This window comes from Amblyomma maculatum, chromosome 1 (assembly GCF_055883805.1).
Source record: "Amblyomma maculatum isolate TAMU_Amacu chromosome 1, ASM5588380v1, whole genome shotgun sequence".
NCBI classification, from domain to species: domain Eukaryota; kingdom Metazoa; phylum Arthropoda; class Arachnida; order Ixodida; family Ixodidae; genus Amblyomma; species Amblyomma maculatum.
In genome coordinates, this window is record NC_139344.1 from 139,101,912 (window position 1) to 139,127,145 (window position 25,234).

The window sequence follows — 25,234 nt, forward strand, 5'->3', positions numbered from 1 at the left end:
AACGCTTGAAAAGAGTGGCACATTTTCATGCAGTGCCATCATGTTTAGTTGTGAGACATTTATGCTGCATGTACCATGTCGTAAATCCAAGAGGGTTGATATCTTTACTAGTACCCTACATAGATTTTGTTACAAGCAGTAATTTACTTTGGACTTTTTCTGTCCTCTGCAGCTTGGCACCATTGATAATATGCATACGCTGAATGAGCAGTCTTGTTTGAACAGCCAATAATTATCCTTAATATGGTTCTAGTGATCGTGCTTATATGAATGGGCGCTGTTTTGGGGAATAGTTGTCGCTCAGCATGTCTGTTAAGTTTTGCTTGTTGTAGAAAAGAAGCATGGATGAAATGCATGATAAAGCAGTTTAAGCCTGTTCAGGTGAAACATGCATATATTCTGGCTTTTCAGGATTGAGGAAAATATGCTTGCTACAATTGTTTATAGTACTTTCTAGTGAGCAAACAGGAGCAGAGGTGATAAGCAAGGAAGAGTAGAGCAGTAGCATATTAAAGAAGGCAGTACTTTTTCTGCTACTTGACCTGTTACTGGGCTACAGATGTGGTATGCCACATGACTGCTCCTGTTTTTTTCCACCATTTTCTCCATATGGGCTGGCTACCACATGACCATTAAGGATGCTTTTTCCATCTCAACTTGCCAGAAATGGCAGGCAATTTTACACGGGTGTTTATTATCAAAACTCATTATTTCTTTACCCTTTCCCAGTAGAGGAGCCAACGTGCACCCGCATCTAAGAAGCATTTCGAACTGCCACGCTAAACTTCTTACTCATCTGTAGGCCAACAACACTTCATTGCCGTCATTGCTAAAATGATTGACATTGGTCACCAGTGCATAAAGGAAGGAAACAACTTTCTTCCGCAAATTCTTTCCTTTGTATAGTGGTAAAAGAGAAAAAAAAAAGCAAGAATGTTATGATATGACTCTGTGATCAGACTTTTTTTCACAGTGATTTTTTTTTTAGGAAGCATAACTATACCAGTTCTACCTCTGGATGAGTGTGTTCCCTCTCCTGGTTACCTACTAAAAGGTGCCAGTTCTCGTGAGAATACTTTTGGGAGTGCTCTTGAGTGCCTCCTGTTCACCCACTGGAAGGTTGCCACTTTATAATATCTGAAATTGAGGCTTTCTATTACCATTGCATATCACCTGAGCAGAAAGGCTGGTGGTTGTGTGCATGCCATGAGTAGTATTTTCCAGTAGATGTTCTTTTCACTATTTTAGAAGGCTACAAGCAACTTGAGAAAGTAATATTATCTCTTTTCGTTGTGCAAGAACTCTGCACTGTGCTGTTCTTTTGCACATCCCTTGCAATGTCCCTTGCTAGAAATGATGCAAGATCCGTTGTATTCTTTCAGAAGGAAGCAAGGTATTGTTTGGGCAGTATTTGAATTCTGAAAAAGCACTCATAAAGGGCAATTTCTAGTTATACTGTTGGCAGTTATTTCTGACACATGGCATTTCATTTGCTTGCGGCATTACACCCCGAAGGAAGTTTTACAACTCTTGCACTTAAAACCTATGTATACCCTCACAATGGGTGATAACTGCATATTTGATCGAAGAGTCTAGTTTTTATTATACTTTCCACTTTTGGTTTACCAGGTTTGGCATAATATTATTGGTGAGAGACACAATGTGATGAGGGGTAGGGATAAACTGATAATGCATAGGCATTCTTATGCATATTACTAGTCATTCATATATAACAAAGAATTCACAAACGTAAACAGTTTGCCCCTGTCACATGGGCAGTTTCAATGCCTGTTGAGTCTATGATATCGAGCTCAGTGGGGAGCGGCCACTGCCACACGACAGTTTTCAGTGACCATTGACCTCGATGGGCATTGGCTTAGTGAGGTACACGAATGACCATTGGAACCTCAAGGGCGTGAGAGCTTCCTCGCACTCACCATGTGTTGAAAAACAAGACAAAAACTTCAAAGAAACAAAACTTCTTTTTGATTGAAGTACTACAGAATTTTTGACTACATTAACAAATTCATCAGCTAGTTTTTTGGCAATCAAAGTTACCGCTGTGCAGAGTATAAGCTGGTCAGATGTAGACAAACAGATGCTGTTCGTCTACATGTGGCAGTGCGGCGTGCCACAGCGGTTCAACCATGTTCGCCTTTGAGCACGCTTTGCAACAGCCAGGACCAAAAAGAATCCCAAAAGTGCTGCAGTGACAGCAGCTACAAATGTGGCAAAAATGACCACCAAGCTGTGGCAGCTTTGCCAGTGCAAAATGAATGCTTATTTATTTATTTGAGCATATTGCAGGTCCAGTGAAGGGCCCTGGCCTGAAACTAAGCACGCATTATTAGCCCATTGTCATTCCACCGTTGTTTTGTTTGGGTTATATGCCAAGCTATGAGTTATTTGAACATCCTTCTTTCGACAAGCGTTCAATTAAAGATAGTACTCAGTCCCATATCCGCCTTGTTTAATCCTGCTTTACTTGTTATTTTTACTCAGTGTTGTTACCGTGGCGTCCTCTGTTGGATCACATGCTCACTACTAAATAGTCATTGAAATTCGCTGTTTGGCAGCGGTGCAGCTCAACGGCCCTTGAAAATTTCAATCAGCATTGATTGAATGGGCATTGAGACTGCCCGTGTGACAAGGGTATTATTATATTGGTTCTTTTTAAACTATATCCTCATTGCACATTACTGGACTGTCCTCTTTTCAAGGTGTCTAGGGTTTTTGTTTGTTTTCTTCTTCAGGTAACATTGCCCACGAGGCAAGACAAAAGGAGGTGATTGACCTCCTGAATGGGTGTTGTCCTCATGGGGTGGTGGCAGCAGGAGCAGTTTTGCAAGTCTCAAGACTGTGCACTAATTATAGTACCCTTGACAGTGTCATTTATTTTAATGTGCAATGCATATGGTAGCAACATAGGTCACAAATACTGTAAAGCAGGTGAAAATATATGCCAGATTATTTTTACGACAACATTTAGCAGGTTACACACAAAGTTTGCTATCAATACAAAGGTTTTTCCTCAACTGTGAATAATAATAAAAAAGATCTAACATAACAAGTATTAGAGATTTTATCATGTATAAAACATCGTACACATTAGAAAGATGAACAGACATGTTTACAATCATTTGGCGTGAGACTATTTTTTGCAGCATCTATAAGTTATGGATATGTGTTACAGAGCAGTGTGGCGTGGTAGTGTAATATTTGAGTTTCGTAGTTTGTTTAGGGCTTGTTCACTGTAACTCAAGTCTGATGCAGGAGTTAGGCTGTGGATACATTTAGAAAAAACTTCAGCGCAAATGAAATAGCCCGAAGGTGAAAAAAAGGGACAGGAAAGAATAGCCCAAAGGCGAAAAGAAGGGACAGGAAAGAGCGCTCTTTCCTGTCCCTTCTTCTTTTCGCCTTTGGGCTATTTAATTTGCGCTGAAGTTTTTTCAAATCATTATGCACAAACTAGCCCAGCAAAAAGTTTTACTTCGATACATTTAGGTTTCTGTTAAAGGTATACTGAACAAATATCCAAGAATATTGAGAAAGCACCACAATTGCATATGTAAGACACGTTTACACTAGTACAGATACACAATTGCATATGTAAGACACGTTTACACTAGTACAGATGCATAATTCGGCTTAGTTTTGAGCGGATTGCTGCGTTTTTGACGTTTTCTGAGTGGCAGCCGGGTCAGAAACAGCGCGCTCCCGACTGTTAGCCGACGGGTGTGACGTCACAACTTCCCTCAGCAATGTCATGGCTCCGCGATCCTGCCGCCGCCGCCACCCCCGCACCTGAAGTTGGTTGACCATCTACACGCAGTGTCGGTTCCCCCGCATCGCGCCGTGAACAGTGATGCGAAGTGTGGAATGCTTAACACGAGGGAGGTCAAGGGGGACGCGTACGGAGGGCGCGTATTGCGGACAATTGTTAGCGCGCAGGGAGGGAACAATGAATTGTGCACAGGAACACGAGCCGCAAAAAAAAAAAAAAAAAAAGCATGTCCGTCCCTGCGCTTTATGAGTGCTACGGTGAAAAGGAAAAATGAACAGCTGCAACCGGCCGCGATGGGGGTGTTGTGACGTGATATCCGGTTTTGTCAGAGCTTTCATAGAAGCCCACTAGGTGCAGCGATTTGAGAAATATTCATTAAAATACTTACTTTCCGCTCATTTCTGTTCATAAAGTTAATTGTTTTGGTCACTTCCAATGCGATAACTACCATCTGCGCTGGAAATCTCGGCGGCAATTTTTTGATTCAGTATACCTTTAATGATTGTTTTACAGCTAGTTTTGATTTTGTTGAGAAAATGAGCAGGCATAGTTTTTGTTTGTAAATACTTTTTAACAGGCTTATGTAGGAATCTATTACAGATCAGGAGCTGTTTGTGTGAGCCCTTGCAAGTAAAAGTAAGTGAGGTGCACGCAATTTGTATTTTTTTTTTTCATGCTGTTGCTGATGCCCGAGAAGAGCAGGCAATAACTGATACAAGGATGATTACAACAGAAATGCAACTGCTTTAATGTGACAAGTAAAAGGTAATGAAGCTGAAAGAGCATTCTAATAGCTCTTGCTACCATAATCTGTATAGTATCTACGAGGTCTGTTAAAAAAGTATCCGACCTTCATTTTTTTTTTTTTTTTTGTGAACATCTGAAGGATATGAGATAAGCGCGCTTGCATCAGCCGACCTTGAACCTTCGTGCACATGCGCAAATTTTTTTTTTTGCCTTCCGATAACTTCAGTCACTGGAATGCAGCATTTGAGTGAGGTAGTGCGCAGTGCTCTCATCGGTTTTTATTGCAAGGAAAATGGCGGAGCGACTGCAGCAGCACTACTGCATTAAATTTTGTCAGAAACTGGGCGACAGCCAAGTGTAAACCATTCAAGTTTCAGACGGCTTTTTATGATGATGATTTGAGCCGCACACAGATTAAGCAGTAGTACAGCCGGTTTAAAGATGGCGCACATTGGGGCTGAAACGTGGAGGCTAACCAGGAGAGTTCTACTTAAGTTGAGGACAACCCAGAGGGCTATGGGACGAAAAATGGTAGGGGTGACATTAAGAGATAGGAAACGTGCAGAGTGGGTCAGAGAAATTACTCAAGTTACCGATATTCTAGTGGAAATTAAGAAGAAGAAATGGGCATGGGCAGGACATGTAGTGTGAAGAGAGGATAACCGATAGTCGCTTAGGGTAACAACCTGGATTCCAAGAGAAGGAAAGCGTAGCAGGGGGCGGCAGAAAGTTAGGTGGGCGGATGAGGTTATAAGAAGTTCGCGGGGGTCAAGTGGATGCAGCTAGCACAGAACCGGGTTAAGTGGAGAAGTATGGGAGAGGCCTTCGCCCTGCAGTGGGTATAGTCAGGCTGATGATGATGATGACATTGGTGGAGAGCGAGCCATGCTCCGATCAACCATCAACATGCCGAAATGACCAGGTATTGCCGAAATGAACGCTGTGATGATGCGGGACCGTCATGTGACAATACAAAAAATTGTAGAAGAGGTGGGCATCTGCACTTATTCTGCACACTCCATTATCACCGAAGATTTGGCCATGAAGAGAGTTGCGGCGAAATTTGTGCCAAAGCTGCTCACGGTGGAGCAAAAGCAACTTCGCGTGTCGAAGTCTCACAGGACATGCTGGATTCCACAAACAGTTACCCGACTTCATGAACACCATAATCACTGGTGACTAGTATTGAGTGTACGGGTACGACCTGGAAACCAAATCCCAGTCATCACAGTGGAAGCATTCCACATCACCAAAACCAAAGAAGGCCTGCCAAGTGTGTAGCAACATCAAAGTGATGCTGACTGCTGTCTTTGACTCCCGTGGTGTGGTACACCATGGTACACCACAGGGTCAAACAGTCGCCAAAAAGTACCACAGGGAGGTCCTCCGTCGCCTACATGATGCTGCGCTGCACAAGAGACCGGATTTGTGGTCAACAGGAAATTGGCGCATTGATCACAACAATGCTCCAACACATTCCTACACTTGATTCAGTCTTTTTTTGGCGAAAAACCAGACTCCTGTAGCTAAACAGGGTCCTTACTCTCCTCATATGGCCCCCTGCAACTTCTGGCTGTTTCCCAAAATCAAGAGGTATTGAAAGGAGCGCAATTTCAGACAAGAGAGCATATTATGGCTGCAGTGACAGCTGAGCTAAACTCCATTCCGAAAGAGGCCTTCTCGGAATGCTTCCAACAATGGCAGCACCACTATGAGATGTGTGTGGAGTCCCAAGGAGACTGCTTAGAGGTTGATTAGGTTTTCAGTGCTCCAGTTATGCAAGTTTTTTCTTCGGCCAGAGGTCTGATACTTTTCCTACAGACCTCATATGTGGTTGGTCCATCCTGGGTTCTTTTGAAATTTAATTTCTAGAAAAAAATGTGGAGCAACACATTCCAGGTCGCAAGAACTGTAACAGAGCCTAATGTCATAATCTATTAGCTTATTTGCATAAAAGAGCATAAGCATTCTTTTGTTTTCTCGTTTAATTCAAGTCTGCTTACATTTCATCAGATATCAAGTTCGAAGAACCATGTGTTATATTTAATTTTGTTTCCCAAGTCTGGTTCCCAATGAAAGACTGCAAATGTGGCTCAAGGTAACTCCTCACTAGTTTCAGTGCAGTACACCTAATGCCGCTTAGTCCAAGTTTTGTAAGCAAATTGTGTTGTCTTATGGGAGTCAATTACCTTTTGAAATTCTAAAGACATTGCATTAATGTGAAGCTTGTGCTCAGTATTTGTAATTATTTTACCTTTAATATGTATGAGCACCTTTTCAGTGGCTTTTCTTTTCTGGAACCCACACTGCTTCGTTGATACATGTTTTGCAACAAAAAAGGCTTTCAGACGTCTGTGTATGAAATATTTTAGAACCATAGAAAAATAGAGGCAAAACAGAGATCGGTCTGAAGTTTTTCAGGTCATTATTCTTCACTGCAATGCTGATTGGTCATTCGAGTCAGACTAGTATGTGTTGATTTTGTAGAAACATATAGAAACATATACATGACAAGAAATGGGCACATCAAGACTGCTGATGAAAAGCCTGCTCTGTTTAAACGTGTTCTGCCAACTAATTACACTCTGTCAAGTACCCTTGCAAGACGTGCAAATCATTGGATTGCACAAGTCATGCACTCATCACCACGACAAACGTGTACTTAACATTAATGGAGTTGAGTCCTTAAGAGCTTGAATGAGAAGCCACCATAAAATTATATCAAGTGAGAGCAGCTGTTTCACAGATCCTTATCCACCTTTTGGACTGGCATGTTTTCATAAACAATGAGGCTGCAGACAAATCCATGCCACGAAGGGCTTCATACTATTGCATCATAATATAGTTAGGAAATTCATCGACTAAACGTAGAAAGTAGCCCAGACTTTGAAATGGGGGTCTCCTTGTGGCTTTTCATGCATCGTTTTCTTACAGGTTAATAATTCTGATTTGTGAAAATTGGCAAATTTCAGTGAATGGTTGTTATGTGTACATTTGCCATTTATGTCAGCTGTATTAATAGCGACAAGGCTATACTGCCCAACTTCTACCATGTTTAGCGAAAATTTCATGCAACAGATTCACTTCATAGGGTTTCACTTGTAACAACCTTTATTTAATTGTTTAAACTTGTAATTCAAAGGATATCACTGATTCATGAAAAAATTGAGCTGTTGGCTGTGTAAACAAAATCATTTTCCTTAGTTTCCTTTTTAGAATTGTATGTATAAAACATACTCTATTCAGTATTAAATTGCCTTAACTGCAGTCCTCCATTTGCGTATTATGCCTAACCAGCGCCTCCTCTATTTTTGCGATGCCAGCTGAATTGCCCGCTTTGCAATGGACGCCGTCGGTTTGCCGCATGGGGTGCTACAGTTAGGGTAGGACTGCTTTCGTCATACCTGCGTCTGGATGCACGGAGCTGGTGTTCTGATTAGCGCTCGCTCCCACTCATACACCACACGTCTGCCAGACTCTTGTTTCATACCCCTTCTGGTATAGCTCCCGCTTCGTCCATGATTCTCAAATGCCCATCTGGAGCGGCAGCTTTGCTTGTCGTTTGCAGAAGTGGCTGCGGCGTTTGATTCGCTTATCACTTGAGTGCCGCGGCTGGTATACTTAAGGCGTAGCTTCAAGTGTTTTCGTCATTTATTGCTGTTCCTTGTGAGGCAAATAAAGAGTTGTAAGTTGTTACATTCGTTCGTTTCGGCCACAAAATTGTTTCGCTCGTGCAATTCCTCCTTTGCGTTTATTAGGAACCAACTAGCCTGACTGCAAATGAATCCTCTCTGCACAGCAGTTACAAAAGAGATGCCAAGCTGATAATTAACAGCCAGTAAGTGCTCTAGCATGAGCTGCAGCACCATGCATCTGAGATCGGACTTCACTTTCTGCTTCTTGAAACATTGTAGTGGTAGGCTACCACGGACAGAGTAAAATCTTTGTCACAGTAACGATAGCAGCTACCTTTACCCCCTGAGTTCATATTTCTGCCCAGCAGTTTCAGTGCCACTGCCAATATTTTTCAGCTTGTAGCTAAAGGACATAAATGATTCGAACAAGTTTCCATAGCCTTTCACAGCCAACGCCGATGTGGACTCTGCCTCTTTTTAAAACCAGCGTTTTCAGCAACTTAACGATAACCAGCATCACAAATGGCGCACTCTGTGACGTGTAAATACCCGACAGGCAGCCTGATGACTGAGGGGTGTAAAGCGTTGCCCCACAAAGAAAGAAAAAAAGAATGTTATAAAAAATTGCTTTTTCCACTTTCTGCCATGTGGCGCCGCTCAACTGGTATCTCTCCCCGACAAATGTAAAGCAGGTGCAAAAGGTAGCCAATGGAGGAGAGTAGGAAAGGGCGACAGGAGAGGGCTGTGGGTGGTCGGATCGGCCATATTCAGCAGGCATTGTAAAAATAAAGGTGCTGCTGGCCTAACAGATATATATATATTTAAAAAAAAAATATGATGAGCCCAAAAATCTCCTTGGGGTTTAGCAATACAAAAAAAATATCAGGTGTGATAGTTTACGACTCATCATCCTTTACAGCTTAATGCAAACCATTAGTTTGTCATTTCAGCAGTTGTGTTTGTTGTATTTAAATATATTGCATATTGAATGAACCCACTTGTACCTGAATTGTGCTGGAAATCAGATCGTTCCAACATATTAACTTTAGATGGAGGTGAAGTGCATGAACTTCTGTGTGCTGGGGGATGTCAGAGCAAGTTGTAACTAAATGACCTTCATGTGATCAAAATTAGTCCAGAGCTGTCCACTGCAGGATCCCCACAGCCTGTGCACAGCTTTAGGATGGTAAACTCTGCAGACCATGCCTCCAGCATTCAGATTTCATGTACTCAACAGCAATTTTAAGTAAGAACCACATCCACATCTGTGCATTGACAGTTATATAGCTTTAACTGTGTATGAACTTTGTGCAGTGTATACACAACTTTCTTTACAGTAGCCAGCTTGCAGTTGAGTGGATGCCTCGCTTGCACATGGGCATGTTCGTGTGAATGTTATAAAAACCTCTCAGTGAAGCAGTTATTATGCTTCCAATAAAGTTCATGTGTTCATCATGGCTTGTCTTGCGGCAAGAATCTCGTATCTATATATATATATATATATTGTTGAAAATGAAGTTCTGGGCATGGTGAAGTAGCTGGAGGTATTCATTTATTTTAGGTACGCTGTAATTCAGCTTCTGCTATAGCATTCATATAATCTGTGTCTCAACAGTAGTTTGAGCCTGAATTTTGTGCAAAGGCTTCATCTCTACCATCTGCAGTGGGAGTTCAGTGGGTGATTATTTTAGAAGGATATATGCTAGTTTCCTTTAGTTTCAGTTTTCCAGTAGTGTGATATCTGCACCAATGGTGCTAATCTGTGCCATTGCAGTGAACCTGGTTCATGCTACTACAGATTGGTGGATTTTGATGAAATTGCGGCAGAATACTAATCTTGCTGCTGAAAGCCACAGTGAATGCGAAAAGGCTGATTTTACTTCCTAATATGCGACACGAACGCAGGGTTAACTGCAATCTACCAACTGAAGTTGAAGAAAAGAAGCGTTTTGCAGTCTTGCCTGGCTTACAAGCACCTTGCGCAGAAAGAAGGAAATTGGCCAAGGGTTCCATGTCAAGATTGTCCTTTCTGCTCCTTTCTACTCCTTTCAAGCTTTAACGCATTTGTAAAATGGTTAATTGGGAAGAATGTGCAGAGAACGCAAGGGTGTGTAGTGTTTTGTATGTTTCACATTTTGTGGTATGCTTAACAGGAGTTGTTTATGAAATCCTTCTTTCATGTGGTCAGGTCCAATGGGGGGAAAAACTGGAAAGTGCCTAAATGAATGAAATTTAAAGAATTGGAAGAAATTATCTCTTCTTTTATTCTCCACTCCAGAAAACTCTGCTAACCATCACTTAAAACCATCATTGTTTTCATCAACAAACAAGGAAAAAAATGTGGCATCATTAAAGGCTTTCTGAATGGTGTAAGGCCTGAAAAGTGATCACAATAAATCCCTATCGGTTGCCTCTTCACCCAGAGGGAAATATGTATGTTGTGGGGATAGAAAAAAATCAGTGTGTCACCCGCGTGTTTATATCAGGGGGGTGGATGGGATGTGCATAGCTGCCAGCCTGAAGACTTGAAATTTGTAAAATCCTTGTGGTGGGTGAAGGCGGGAGGGGTGCACTTCTTTTAACATTTTAAGTGATTTATTTCTGCGGCAAGCTAGCTCATGTTTTCTCAGGTGAATAAGTACTGAGCTGGGTGTCCATGGCCTGCACATGTCTGTCGTATTTGCAAATCGATTTGGACCTTTATCTCATCCTTGTCACCATGTGAAATGGTGTAAAATGGTCACATCACAGTTACACATGGTACAAAAGCAGTTTGTTTCCTTTCTTCGACGGTGCAAATAACCAATTTTAGTGTGCACAGTGTTAAAAACACTTCAAAGTAATGTCGAAGATTTGAACACACCATCGCATTATGAAGCTGAAACACAGCATGAAACACTAGACTCTCATTGTGTTGATGTGGCAGCTGCTAACAGAAAAAATTAAGCAATGCCAATACACAAAAGGCCGAACCCATGAACAAAGGCTTAGGAAAGGTGATAGGCATAGAGTAATAGTACTAATATTGCGACAGGTCTGCGAAGGGGCAATCAAAATTTTGATATGAGTTCGTGCTCCCACGAATACACAGCTGAGGTCACTGCAGCATTGCAGTTACTGATAGTGATTCTGCAGTGGTTCATATTGCTCTCTCGTGATAGCGCAAGATGCCATCAACAATGGTGTGGTCTTAAAAGAAACTTTCTGGATGCACTCCAGCTGTTCATTGTGATAAGGTTATTCTGAAGCTTTATTGTACATGATGATGAGCACTGCTTGCATGACCGTGTTCTCTCCGGCCGCCTGGGCAAGTGAAAAGAGGTGGGCAAAAGCTGAGAGCAGGAGCATGCTTGGTTTATGAGCCCTATTCACTGCTTCCAGAGGTTGGCTGGCCGGCGAACATGTATATATATATATATATATATATATATCCCTGCTAGATCAATGATGTACAGCTGTTTCCTGGCTGTCCGTTGGAAAGTAATTTCATTTTGGTCAGCATTAATGAAGCTTGTTCACTCATGTCAGAACATTCGGTGTGATCAGTGGCCTCTTTGTTCATTCCAGCTTTCCTTAACTTTGTTCAATCGAAGTGCATTTGGGAATGCTAAAATTATGACAATGTCATGTGCAGATTTTAAAATCTTGTAGGCTTCTTAAGTTTTAAAAATGAAACTACGCTGAAGTTATAGTGAATGAAACAGCTGTATTGGATGGAACATTGTCCAAAATGTTTTCACATAAAAATTTGGGCTAATGTTAATGTCAAAATTTTGCTTTTCTTTTTTTTTTTTCTCGAACCACTGATTTGGGTTGGTTTGGCACTCATAAAATAGTATGCTTATCCACGGCCAGTCTCGGGGGAGAGCGCGTGCTCTCTCTTATGGCCTTCTCAATTGCCGCGGGAACAATGGGAACTTTTCTCCTTGAGTTGCGCTCTCCGCCACCGCAAGGGGCGCGACCTGCTCACTGTTCGCTCCGCGTCTGTTTTAGCGGCGGTGGGTGGCTTTTGCCTGGTTTCGCGTTGTCGCTCGCGAGTTTCGTGGTGAGTGCAGCCCCGAAATTAAAGAACACAGAAGGTAGATGCTGCAGCGGCATGTCGTCAACATACTACACACGTGAACGGATATAAAAAACACTGTCGTCCAGCAAACGTTCGACAAGCATGGCATACATTGCGGCATGGTAGCTACTTTTGTCCATTTTAATCCGAATTTTTCCCAAGCCTGTACAAGAATAGGAACAAAAAAAAAAAACTGAATGAGAAGTGATCACATCAAAGCTTCTTCAAGGCTAACATGACAGCAACTCGTCTGCTACAGCAAAACCGTCATAGCGCTAGATGCGAAACCATTCATGTAACACCGAAGATGAAAATAATTTCATAAAAAAATGTAATGTAAATTGCAAAATGCTTGGATGATATAAAGTATTAGTATAACAGCCAAAGTAAATGTTGTAGGGTTGAGTTTTAAATGTTATTACAATTCATATATTAGCCAATGTGTAGTATTATAAACACTATTTTAATTTTGCAAATAAACATTGTTTTAATGAAATTTTTACATGATATCAAGCTTGTTATGAAAGCAATAAAAATGGTTTGATATTCATGACACCACTTGTGCTCGAAGTGGTAAAAAGAGGCCAATAAATGATGAAGGCGATACTCGATGCAGTCACTTACAAATAAATTCACCTGCTATCTCGAAAGTATGCAAGAAACTTCTAAAGCGTTGAAGAAGGACACTCTCACTGAAGACTCATTTCAAGCCCTATGTAGCGACCCATTGAGGCTCTCTTCGGGAAAGTAAGGTTAATGTGCGGAAGGGAATGATATATGCTAGATGCGAGGGCCGTAACAGCTAGCGGCACATGACTACATTGCCAGGACGGACGTTTCATCTGAGAGCAAAATCAAGGCACTGAAGGAAGTGATGGCATCTCCTACCATCCCATTTCCCACTGTCACATATTCCGGTTTACCTTACGCCGCTGGATATATCGTTTAGTTAATCAACTTCGGGTGTGACGCTTGCGCTGTTCTTCTTGAAACTAGCGAAAGAAGCAGACCCATGTAGTACGCTCTTCTACGAGGACAATATTCTAATGGACTGCATTATCCGAAGCCAGAGCTTGTTGCCCTATTGGACAAGCTTCTTTTTTTTTTTTTCGAAAAAGCTGCCGTGCACCTACTATACACACAAATGTTCTCGAAGTACTTAAGATCCTGATTCATTCAGCATTTCAGAATTCAACACTGAGTTGCCCGAAAGGAATTGACAACAGCTATGTTATTAGGTCCGCTTCTTTGATATTTGAAACATTTCTCAGAATTCTTCTCCTCAATTAATTATACCAGGAAAGTGACAGAGAAGACCGAGAGGCCAACTTCTTATGTGCACAAGCCGTGCAGAAAGATTTTGAGACTGAATTTTCTAGACGCAGGTCGCATTTTGATGGATTGATGAACATATAGTGCGATCTGTAGCTTTGAAGGACAATTTTTTATTGTTTGCCGCTCTTTTCGATTCTGCTTAACTGTTTATGCCCATTTCCTTGATTAAAAGTAGTCGCGAGACTACATATACATCTTCGGTCTTTCATCGACTGATATGTTTTGAACGAAGCTAGAACAGCCCACTCCACTAGACAAGTGAAATTTTTACTATATGAATAAATTTTTGTTCTTTACTCTGAATCTGATCTAAACTAAAACGGTAGCGGTTGACAGAATCTCCACTGAACAGTCCACCATGCACTCTCGTCAGGTCGCGCTACACCTGCTTAAAACATTCAAAGGCACATTGCATAGCCTGGCAAATTTATTTTTGTACAAAACTTAGGAGTAAAAAATGTTGAAGTGTACCCGAAGCTTCATTCGACCGTGCACGGCCGCACTGACGAAGGAGCGCGCGTGAGCGGATTGTTGACTGTATTTTATCCCTCGTACACGAAAAATGTTCGATGCTGATTACGGTCTTTGTATAAACCATAAGGGGCGAAATGTCGGGACCTGCCGGTTGCAACTGACGCGGGCGAAGCTAAGAGCGAACGCGCGTTTCCCTTGCGCGTTAACGGCTGTAGCAAGGAGCAGCAGTGGGGCGGTGGCGACCCCACCGAGGCGCGACGGGCGGTGGAAACAGACCCAATTGGAGAGGCCGTAAGAGAAGAGAAGCGCTCTCTCCCTCGAGACCGGCCGTTTCTTATCTAGCCAAGGTGACTGCCTACAGCCCTACACCATCCGAGTCCTGCTCCAAATCGAGTTTTCACCTGCTACAAAGCTTGCTCCAAAATGCTCTTGGCTATCCCCACTACAGGCATTGTTAGTACTTTAGGCAGTATAGCACGTTTCCTGCAAACCACGATAAAAGGAGAATCCTGTCTCCTAACTCTGTCTTGGTACCATAAGACACGGCAGCAGCAGTGACAGTCTGAGAGGAGTGTTGATATTTACAGATCCTTATAAATACATATCTGGCCATATCTTTGTAACACCACCTAGCAAGAGCTAAGTTGCTGCTTAAATAAGAATTGCATTTGTAAAATAGCACAGCAGCAAAAAAATATTAAAGAACAAAGTGTTGACAATGAAAATGCTGAATGCTGCTGAAGTGGGGATCAATACAGTGGTATTTTTCCCCCCTCTCAGTCTCGTATAAGTAAATTGTCCCCCGAGGCGGTATTTCGCTGCCTCTGAAAGAGGGGGGGGCGGAGGGGTGGCATATTTAAATAAGGTTGCTGCATTTACTGTGGGAGGTGGCCTTATACAGTGTTATGGTAGATTTAACTCACTGGCCTTTCAATGCAGCTGTACTGTCTTGTACTGGCTAATGCCTTTTTGCAAGCATTTAAAGGGACAGAAGACTGTCCAAAATATGTCATGAGATTATGGTGGAGATGAAAAGATGTTGCCTCATATAGTACAGATCGAGCACTACAATATCAAAGAGGCTTTACAATTTTAATATGCCATTGAAAGTTGCTTGAAAACAACAGAGGCGCTATCTAGCGGAGAAACCCTAGTACTTTCAGTGTAGCCCCCCACGTGACTACATGTCAGCAAAATACCGCTGATTTACTGCATATTGTTCTTTTTTCTTCTAGGAGTGCTTGCCATATTTTATATTTTGCGCTCTTTCCAGTGCGTCCTTTAATAAAAACTACCCCTGCTTTCGCACTGCTAGAGGTATGCTTTCAGGTTTTGCCACTAGATGGCGCCACAGTGTTCGCAATTTCGTGAATGAAGCAATGACAGTGCCCACTAAAGCTTTCAACGACGAGGACGTGCGTTTTTGTGCCGTAACAGTATTGAGTGCGAAACTGAAAAGGACGTTAGTCTAAGCAAAAAATGTCTGATTACTGTCTGGCGAGTGAAAGTTATATTTGTTTTCGGTACGTCTTTTTTGTCGACCACCAGTCGTCATTGCGGTCGTTGCTCATGGTTTCCAGCATCGGACTACATAAAAACAGGTGCACACATTGATCGAAAAGTTCCCGATAAAAATTTTCTACAGCGTTTCTAACAAAACCGTTATGGAATAGAATATTTTAGACATCAATCTTTCCACTGCGGCGTAAAAAAAATCTAGACCTAAATTCCAGTGTTCTGTCCCTTTAAACTCTGGGAAAGCTGGGCACCTTGGCAGGGAATGGCAGTATTCATTGTAAGAGCTAGGGTTCCAGTGGTACCAGGGGTTTGAAGTACCTGCCCTATACAAGGCAGACATCCATGGCCATAATTGCCTACGTTTGAGGTTTGCCATAATTGGTTTTTTGTCATGCTTTCACTATCGTGAGGGTCTGCTGAGTTGGCAGTATGCAATTTTTGCGTGTTTTTCTTATCCTGCAGAGATCTGGTACCAGGTGTTCCTGTGGGCACTGTTTTCGTCTCTCTTTGTTCACCTGGTGGCTGCACTGGTGGCCTTCAGCATGCTGAGGAAGCAGCAAATTGGCCGCTTCAGCCCGCTGGTCATCTTGCTCATGGGCTTAATAGCACCTTTGACGGGAGGGGCCCTCACAAGTGAGCCTTTCCTGCTTCTGTCTTCCTTTGTCTTCACCTAGACCAACCAGTTATAGAACTTATTACTGAACTCTGAAAATTTCCTATTGCTCTGGCTCCTTGGAACTTGTCAAAATGTATAGACTCTGTTCAGAGTGACTTCAGCTATACCTAATGGTCTCTGCTCACTTAACCCTTTGAGTGTCAGACAAAATTTTACCCCCAGTGTCAAATTTTTTTTATTGCAGATTTTAAACAAACATAATTTTCAAAGTCCGGAAATACTATAGGCGAAAATATAGAGAGAGAGTATTATAGTCCTAGCATCAACGAAACTAACTAAACTGGTGTGCAATCGCACCTCGTGAGTGTTGATAAGCAGAGTAGCAACAAAAATAAAAATTGTCTTCACAGGCCTCCGCTCAAACTCAGCCTCACTTCATTCAAACTCGGCCTAACTTCTTTTATACGAGGGCGAGTCAAATAAAAGTGTGCCAACCCACCCTGCACAGTAATGGTTCGGTCGATTATTTGCAAAGCATTCGCTTAACACACAGGCATCTCTCATTTATGAAAGTGACAGACAGATGTGAGGATAAATGTTCTTTAATGCTCTCATACACTGGAAACACGACGGCAAAGCTTACAGTGAAACGTTCGAATTCACCGCCCCCAAAGAAAGCAAAGGCCGTTATTTCTGCCGGAAAGGTGCTGCTGACTTTTTTTTTTCGATCTTCAGGGGCCATTAGTGATCGAATTTGCTAAACCTGGAGAGACTATCAATCGTTTCCAACATTTTGAAATGCTGGATCGGCTAAGTGTTGCAATCAGGAACAAATTACGTTGAAAATTGACGAATGAGGTGATCTTGCTCCACGTCGCTGATGTGGTTAACACAAAACTGGCAAAGTTCAAGTGGAAAATGCTGCAACATCTGCCATACAGCCCAGACCTGTCGCCTTGTGATTTCCACATTTTTGGTCAATTGAAAAAACTGCTCAAGGGAACCAGATTCGTGTCGGATGATGACATGAAAGAGTCAGTTACAGACTTTATTAAGCAGCAACCCAAGTAGTTTTAGGCAGGAATCACGCGACTCATTAGTCAATAGGACAAATGTCTAAATGCTCATAGAGACTACTTTTAAATAAAGTACCCCGTTTGTCATATACTCGTACTGGCTCACTTTCATTTGACTCGCCCTCATACATATTCTCCGTTCTAAGTATCAACAGTTGACTACTGTAAGCAGGAACAGCAAAGAATGTATTGCGATAGACTGTGCAATATAAATAAGAAGCATTTCAGTAAACACAGGGGCACGGTGTCAGAATATTTAGGTGGGGACACAGCACGGGCGAGGCACTGGACGCAAGTTTTCAGGTAAAGTACCAGCCACGCTCCTCCGAACCGGGCCACTGATCGCAGCATCAGCGTAGATGTAGCGCTGGAAGAAGAAAACATACATTGACGGCGTCGTTGCGATAGCAACCTGCTGATATCGCATGGCATATATCTCCTGCATGAGCCATTTGCGTGGCCCGAACTGTTTCTCCGTCGAAGCCAGAAGCATCACCGTAGCACTTTATTCTTAAGCAGTGCCCATTGCATCCCTGCAGAAGCGAAGTTCAGAATAATTTATTGGCTTTTCAATACCATGGACGTAATTTAAATGCTAGCAACGAAGCTAAGAAACGGTTGAAGTTGCACTTTATGTTGAAATATGGGGGAGTGAGTACTACGTTATTCAGCCATTAAGTCATTGTTATTCAATCGAAGGTGCCAGGGAAGCAGTTTTCTCACTTTGAATAGCATAAATAGAGCAGGGAAAGTGGACCCTGCGTTAGATTGGGCGAATGGGAGGAAAATATAAAAATTCATAGGGTATTCTTAATCACTTAATGAATGAAATGCAACAGCGCCCCGTACCGCTTCTATACTGCACAAATCACTAACGGGCAAATGACTGAGTGGAAGAATGAAATAAGCAAGCGAACAAAAGTATGGGTGAGTTATGTGTACGAAAACCAGAACTAATGCTGCCGTGATTTAAGGCTTTTTTGCCTCAAGCAAGCCCAACTGCCATCGATATTTGCACTAATCCCAACTGCACGAACGGCTGCATGATCACTGGAATGCGTAACCAATTGCGCCCGCCATGCCCCCTTTACAAATCTTGTCCGGGCTGTAGGCACGCTGGTAGTGACCGTAGTGACAAAGCTAGTTGGCACACTGCCAAGTTCACCGGGCGGGCTGCGGCCACCAGCGCCTCTGTTAATATAACAAGCCGTCAGCGTACAGTATTTTGGCCTACGCGGCGAGAAAGTGACCAACTAGTTAAGTTAGGTAATGAAAAGTTTACGCTCTAAAATAGGTTTCAATGAGCTAGGCCCTCTGCATGGTCCGTATGCACAGCAACTACCACACTTCATTTCTTATCGTCGTAATCATGAAAAGTCTCAGTGTGCCATCGCAATATGGTGACATGTGCACAATCATGTTTTCTAAGAACCTGTAATTAATGGAAGTTCTTGCCCACATTTTTAACTAGCATCATTCATCCCATCCAACTCAAAAAGTTCCATGGAACACTGAGTAATTTATTTGTGTTCATCAACTGATTTATATGCTGCTTTGGCACACCATATCACATTACTGTTCGTCAATCTCTAATGTAGATTCAGAAAAGCTGTTAACCATAATTTTACCTCTATTGTTTTGTATTTAATAAGTTATATTTGATGGTCTTTTTCCATTGTTGTGAAATTCTCTTCCCCTCTGTACTGTACCCTGTACCCTGAGGATAAAAGAAAGAGAAAGAAAAAAAAGAAGCTAAGAGAAGTAATGGTATAGAGGAAGTGAGAGGGGGGGGGGGGGGAATTCAGTGGGAGCTAGCAGAACCCAGTTAGAGGACCTCTAATTTAAGGAAAGAATAAGGAGCTAACTAAGGATCAAACGAGAGCGCATCTAGAGGGCGAAAAGATGAGCGGGCATACTGATGGGCGAACCAAAGATGCGAAGTCAAAGAACAAATGAAACGACCGATGGTTAATGCTGTGTTGTCAAAGTGGTGCCACTTATTCGTGCAGCATGTTCAAATTCCACGCGAAAAATTCTTCACTTTCTGCGCTTTTATTTGAGCGTTCATGAAGCCACAGTTTCACAAAACTGCACTTAATAATGGACCTAGAGGATAACAATGCGGCAAAAATATTTTTCTCTCATCATCGACCACAGTTTACAAAAAATGGCCCTCAAAAAGCGTGTATTCACCATAGAAAAGCATTGCCTCCTACTACGTCATAGGCCGCTGAGCAAACTGCCATCTCGTATGGCTTAGACTAATTAGGGGACTTCATCTGGAACTGGTGCGGCCCGCTGTGTCCCCACCTATATATCTTGCACCATGCAGAGTGGTTATGCAGAAGGGATGACCATTAAATTGCACTCGCATTGTATAAGTGCAGTTGCACCAATTGTGTCTCATTATTGCTTTACATTGAGCCTGCTACATGTTGCTGCATATGGTAGATTGCAATTCCATGAATGCCATGCTCAGATCCAATTTCAACGTCCAGAACAAGTTGCTATAAATTCCAGCTGATTGGATAACATTGAGGACCCATCACAATGAATCTTGGTTTGGTTGGTTGACAGGGTTTTACATCATGAAGCGGTTCAGGCTATGAGGGGTGCCACATTGAAGGTTTTCAGAAATTTTGACTATCTCAGACTCTTTGTACTGACATCGCACAGTGCACGGGTGCCTTGCTTTTTCAATTTTTGCTTAATTTGTAGGATCTGTTGAAATAAGACTGCACAGGCCTGCTGTAAAACATTGTCGGTCTAGGCTTCAGGGTGCTTGAAAAAAAGATTTCCTATCCTACACCATTGAAGAAAGCACTGAAAAATGTTCGCCGTATGTGAAAAAAGGACTTCAACACCTTTACAAGGCAGAATTTGCACTGCATGGAAACATGTCACTTCCAGGCTTTCCCTGTGCAGGCAGCTATCATTGCAGAAGAGGGGAAATTTGGGCCAGTTGGCACATTATGAAGTGAGGAACCAGCCGAAAACTAGGAACAAAAAAAAAAAAAAAGTCATCATGGTGTACGTTTCTGTTCTTGTCTTTGTCTTTAAGCTCGTTCCCCTCTTCAGCTATCATTGCTTTATCTGCATGCATATGCAGGGTCTGACATGGTTGGTCACAATAACGTCAGCTCAACAAAAATATCCTGAAACTTGTAAACTGTGAAGGGTTGCAGTTTGAAGCCTGTATGAAGATGTGATGCTCTTCTCATCATATACATGAAACTTTGTCTATATTTACACGCATGAATGCATTTTGTAGGGTCCTTCATTTTAGAGAAAAACCCAGTTTCACCAGACTGTTGCATCTCTGGTAGACTTTTTTTTTAATTCAGATTTTTTAAGGAAGTTGATTTGTACCCAAAAAGGTGTCTGTAGCCTGCCTGTGAACATAGCTAAAGGCAGGGCACGGTAGTTTAGTTGATGCAGAATGTTGTTTTCGCTTAACTGTTCGTAATTTTTATGCTTTTTAGCCTTTGCTGTCTGTCATGGATCTTAATTAAGGATAAGCTTAAAAGATGTTGAGGGCAGAACACAGGAATTTATCCAAAGTATTTTTGAGCTTATTCTATGAAATGCTACTCACATAACTGACGTCCTGCTCCAAGGCAATTGTAAGTTCCGAATGGCTATCATGATGACGGATTTATTTTGCAGGTACAGTCCCAACAGTTATGTTACAGGGCGGGATTCCACAATCAAACACTTGCCACGTCTTATCTAGTGGAAATTGCAAATAATTTTCTATGTTAGCATGCCACTGGTGCACTTGCGTATGAACCGAAGGAACCATTATTTCTTCTTTTTTGAGTGTGGCAGAAAATTTGAAATACTGAAGCATACTCTGCTATAATTTAGTTGTACCTCTACAAGCATAAGCCGATAAATGCAGCAGAGATATGGCAATGCTTTACAAGATAGTGATAATCGATGTGACAAATTTATTTATTTATTTATTTATAATACCCTCAGGGTACAGTTGTACGTTACAGAATGCAGAAATTAATGCAGAAGTTAATAATTCCTTTTGCAACAATTTTTCTTGTCCAACCTGCCATTTTTAGGTCCCTTATGAAACTATTGACCAAGAAATGAAGCTTTGCATGTCCTTCACCAACAGTAGTGTAAACATTTGCTGCAAAAAGAAATCTCCCCCCCCCCCTCCCCCAAAAGAAAAGTTATGAAAATTGTTCTGTTACCATGACTTGTACCCAAACCTGACCTGAAAAAAAAAAAAAAAAAAAAAAAAAAAAAAAAAAAAAGATATGTATATATATGTATGTGTGTGTGTGTGTGTATATATATATATATATATATATATATATATATATCTATCTGAGGAAGGAACGCAACAGATTAGTAAGAAAGAAACCCATCAACGAATTAGCGGTGAGGGGGAGAGCAGAAGAGTTCAGGATCTCGCTACAGAATAGATATTCAACTCTAACCGAGGATGGCGACATTACCGTAGAAGCAATGAGCAATAATTTCAGAGATATCATTACTGAGTGCGCGGTAGAAGTAGGCGGTAGGATAGTTAGAGAGGATACCGGTAAACTGTTTAAGGAGAGAAAAGATTTGATTAAGAAACGCCAGAGTATGAAAGCTTCCAATCCAACAGACCAGATCGAATTGGCCGAGATATCAAAGCTAATCAATTAGCGCAAGGTGGCCGATTTAAGGAAGTATAACATGGAGAAAATTGAGCATGCTGTAAAGAATGGGGGAAGCCTTAAAGCGGTAGAGAAGAAATTGGGCATAGGCAAAAACCTGATGTATGCAATAAGGGACAAGGCAGGCAACGTCATCACAAATATGGACAAGATAGTCAAAGTAGCCGAGGAGTTCTATACAGATCTCTACAGTAGCCAAAGTAGTCAGGACCATAATGAGATTGGCGGTAGGGAAAAACAGTCCGACGTTCCACCAGTGACGAAGGACGAGGTCAAGAAAGCATTAGAACTATGAAAAAGGGGAAATCAGCTGGAGAGGATGAGATAACTACAAATTTGCTGAAGGACGGGGGTGATATCATGCTAGAAAAACTGGCCACCCTGTATACGCAGTGCCTGGTGTCATCGATGGTACCGGAATCATGGAAGAATGCAAACATTATCCTCATTCGTAAGAAAGGGGACACTAAGGACCTTAAAAATTACAGACCAGTCAGCTTACTGTCTGTTACGTATAAGGTATTTACTAAGGTAATCGCTAATAGAATCAGGACAACCTTAGACTGCAATCAAGCAAAGGATCAAGCAGGTTTTCGGAAACGGTACCCTACTATCGATCATTTCCATACCATCAATCAGGTGATAGAAAAATGCTCGGAATATAACCAGCCCTTATACATAGCATTCATTGATTACGAAAAAGCATTTGACTCAGTTGAAACCCTTGCGGTGATGCAGGCATTGCGAAATCAGGGGGTAGACGAGCCGTACATGAAAGTGCTGGAAGATATATATAGTGGCTGCACAGCAACCATAGTTCTGCATAAAGAAAGTAACAAAATTCCCATAAAAAAAGGTGTTAGGCAAGGAGACACAATCTCCCCAGTACTATTCACAGCTTGCTTTAGAGACTTGGAATGGGAGCAGTTAGGGATAAGGGTAGATGGAGAATACCTCAGTAATCTGCGATTTGCTGATGACATTGCCTTGCTAAGCAACTCGGGGGATGAACTGCAAATAATGATTGATGACCTAGACAGGAAAAGTAGAAAGGTAGGCTTGAAAATCAATATGCAGAAGACTAAGGTAATGTTCAACAGCGTTGGGAAAGAACAGCAGTTTACATTAGGTAGTGAAGTACTGGAAGTAGTAGGTGAATATATGTCTACTTAGGACAGGTAGTAACCGCAGATCCGGACCATGAAAAGGAAATAACAAGAAGAATAAGATTGGGATGGAGTGCATTTGGCAAGCACTCGCAGGTTATGACTAGCAGCTTACCGGTATCGCTCAAGAGGAAAGTATACGACAGTCGCATCTTACCTGTACTCACCTATGGGGCTGAAACGTAGAGGCTAACCAAAAGAGTTCTTCTTAAGTTGAGGACAACCCAGAGGGCTATGGAACGAAAAGTGGTAGGGGTAACATTAAGAGATAGGAAGCCTGCAGAGTGGGTTAGAGAAATAACTCAAGTTACCGACATTCTAGTGGAAATTAAGAAGAAGAAATGGGCATGGGCCGGACATGTCGTTCGAAAAGAGGATAACCGATGGTCACTTAGGGTAACAAACTGGATTCCAAGGGAAGGGAAGCGTAGCAGGGGGCGGCAGAAAGTTAAGTGGGCGGATGAGGTTAAGAAGTTTGCAGTGGTCAAGTAGATGCAGCTAGCACAGAACCGGGTTAATTGGAGAAATATGGAAGAGGACTTCGCCCTGCAGTGGGTATAGTCAGGCTGATGATGATATATATATATAAGCAGATAAATGAAGCGGAAATGAGGGTGCTCGTTATAATAGATGAAGGAAAGAAGCCAACAGTCGGCGAGGCCAAGGAAAGCATTGGGGATCATGTTTTATGTTTTTTTTTTTACTTGTATAATCACAGAAATGAGTAATGTAATCTGCTTAGGGGAAAGATAATTAAACACAAAGTAGAAGAAAAAAACGTGGTGGGGACCGAACCCACGACCTCCGAATATCGCGTCCGGTGCTCTCCCAACTGAGCTACATCGGCCGCTGTTCGCCCTGCTACTTTCTCGGGTATTAATGTTGTCTGTATACGAACCTTGAGAGTGTTCACCAGCGCCACCCTCAACCATAGCGGCGGATGTGGAACGTCCTGTGTTACCGCCAGCGTCCCGTAGAACGTGATCAAGAGGGAGGGCGAAAGCTGTGCTAGAACCCTCTTACGCTAGCTATGGCTTCAAGACTGCCAGAACCGAGACCCCTGCAAGCTACAAGCAGATATATGAAGGGGAAATGAGGGTGCTCGTTATAATAGATGAAGGAAAGAAGCCAACAGTCGGCGAGGCCAAGGAAAGCATTGGGGATTAGGTTTTATGTCTTTTTTTTTAATTTTTACTTGTATAATCACAGAAATGAGTAATGTAATCTGCTTAGGGGACAGATAATTAAACACAAAGTAGAAGAAAAAACAATGTGCCGATGGTGGGGACCAAACCCACGACCTCCGAATATCGCGTCTGGTCCGACTGTTGGCTTCTTTCCTTCATCTATATATATATATATACACACACATATATATATAGTGCCCTTATTTGACGTCTACAAATTTGAAGCCTTTAATGCTACCAGCTACACAAAAGGAGAGATGGAACAAAATGTGACAAGCGCATAAGGCTCCAAATATGTGTTAGCATTGTTAACCCCTTCAAATCTTGCTAAAAATAAAACTTGGAATTGAGCGGTCCTACACACACACACACACACACACACACACACACACACACACACACACACACACACACACACACACACACACACACACACACACACACACACACACACACACACACACACACACACACACACACACACACACACACACACACACACACACACACACACACACACACACACACACACACACACACACACACACACACACACACACACACACACACACACACACACACACACACACACACACACACACACACACACACACACACACACACACACACACACACACACACACACACACACACACACACACACACACACACACACACACACACACACACACACACACACACACACACACACACACACACACACACACACACACACACACACACACACACACACACACACACACACACACACACACACACACACACACACACACACACACACACACACACACACACACACACACACACACACACACACACACACACACACACACACACACACACACACACACACACACACACACACACACACACACACACACACACACACACACACACACACACACACACACACACACACACACACACACA

The 25,234-nt window shown here is 42.2% G+C and overlaps 1 protein-coding gene and 1 pseudogene across 2 annotated transcripts in view; both read left to right on the forward strand.

Annotated features, from left to right (window-relative positions):
• The window catches only part of LOC146204093 (transmembrane protein 170A), a 43,114-nt gene that overhangs the window by 7,729 nt on the left and 10,151 nt on the right, over positions 1-25,234 (forward strand). For both annotated transcript variants that reach the window (XM_084589092.1, XM_084589091.1), the window contains one exon: positions 16,019-16,189. In XM_084589092.1, coding sequence (XP_084445218.1) covers positions 16,019-16,189 — 171 coding nt within the window. The remainder of the gene's footprint in view (positions 1-16,018; positions 16,190-25,234) is intronic.
• On the forward strand, positions 4,824-5,714 carry LOC146204094 (protein GVQW3-like; annotated as a pseudogene).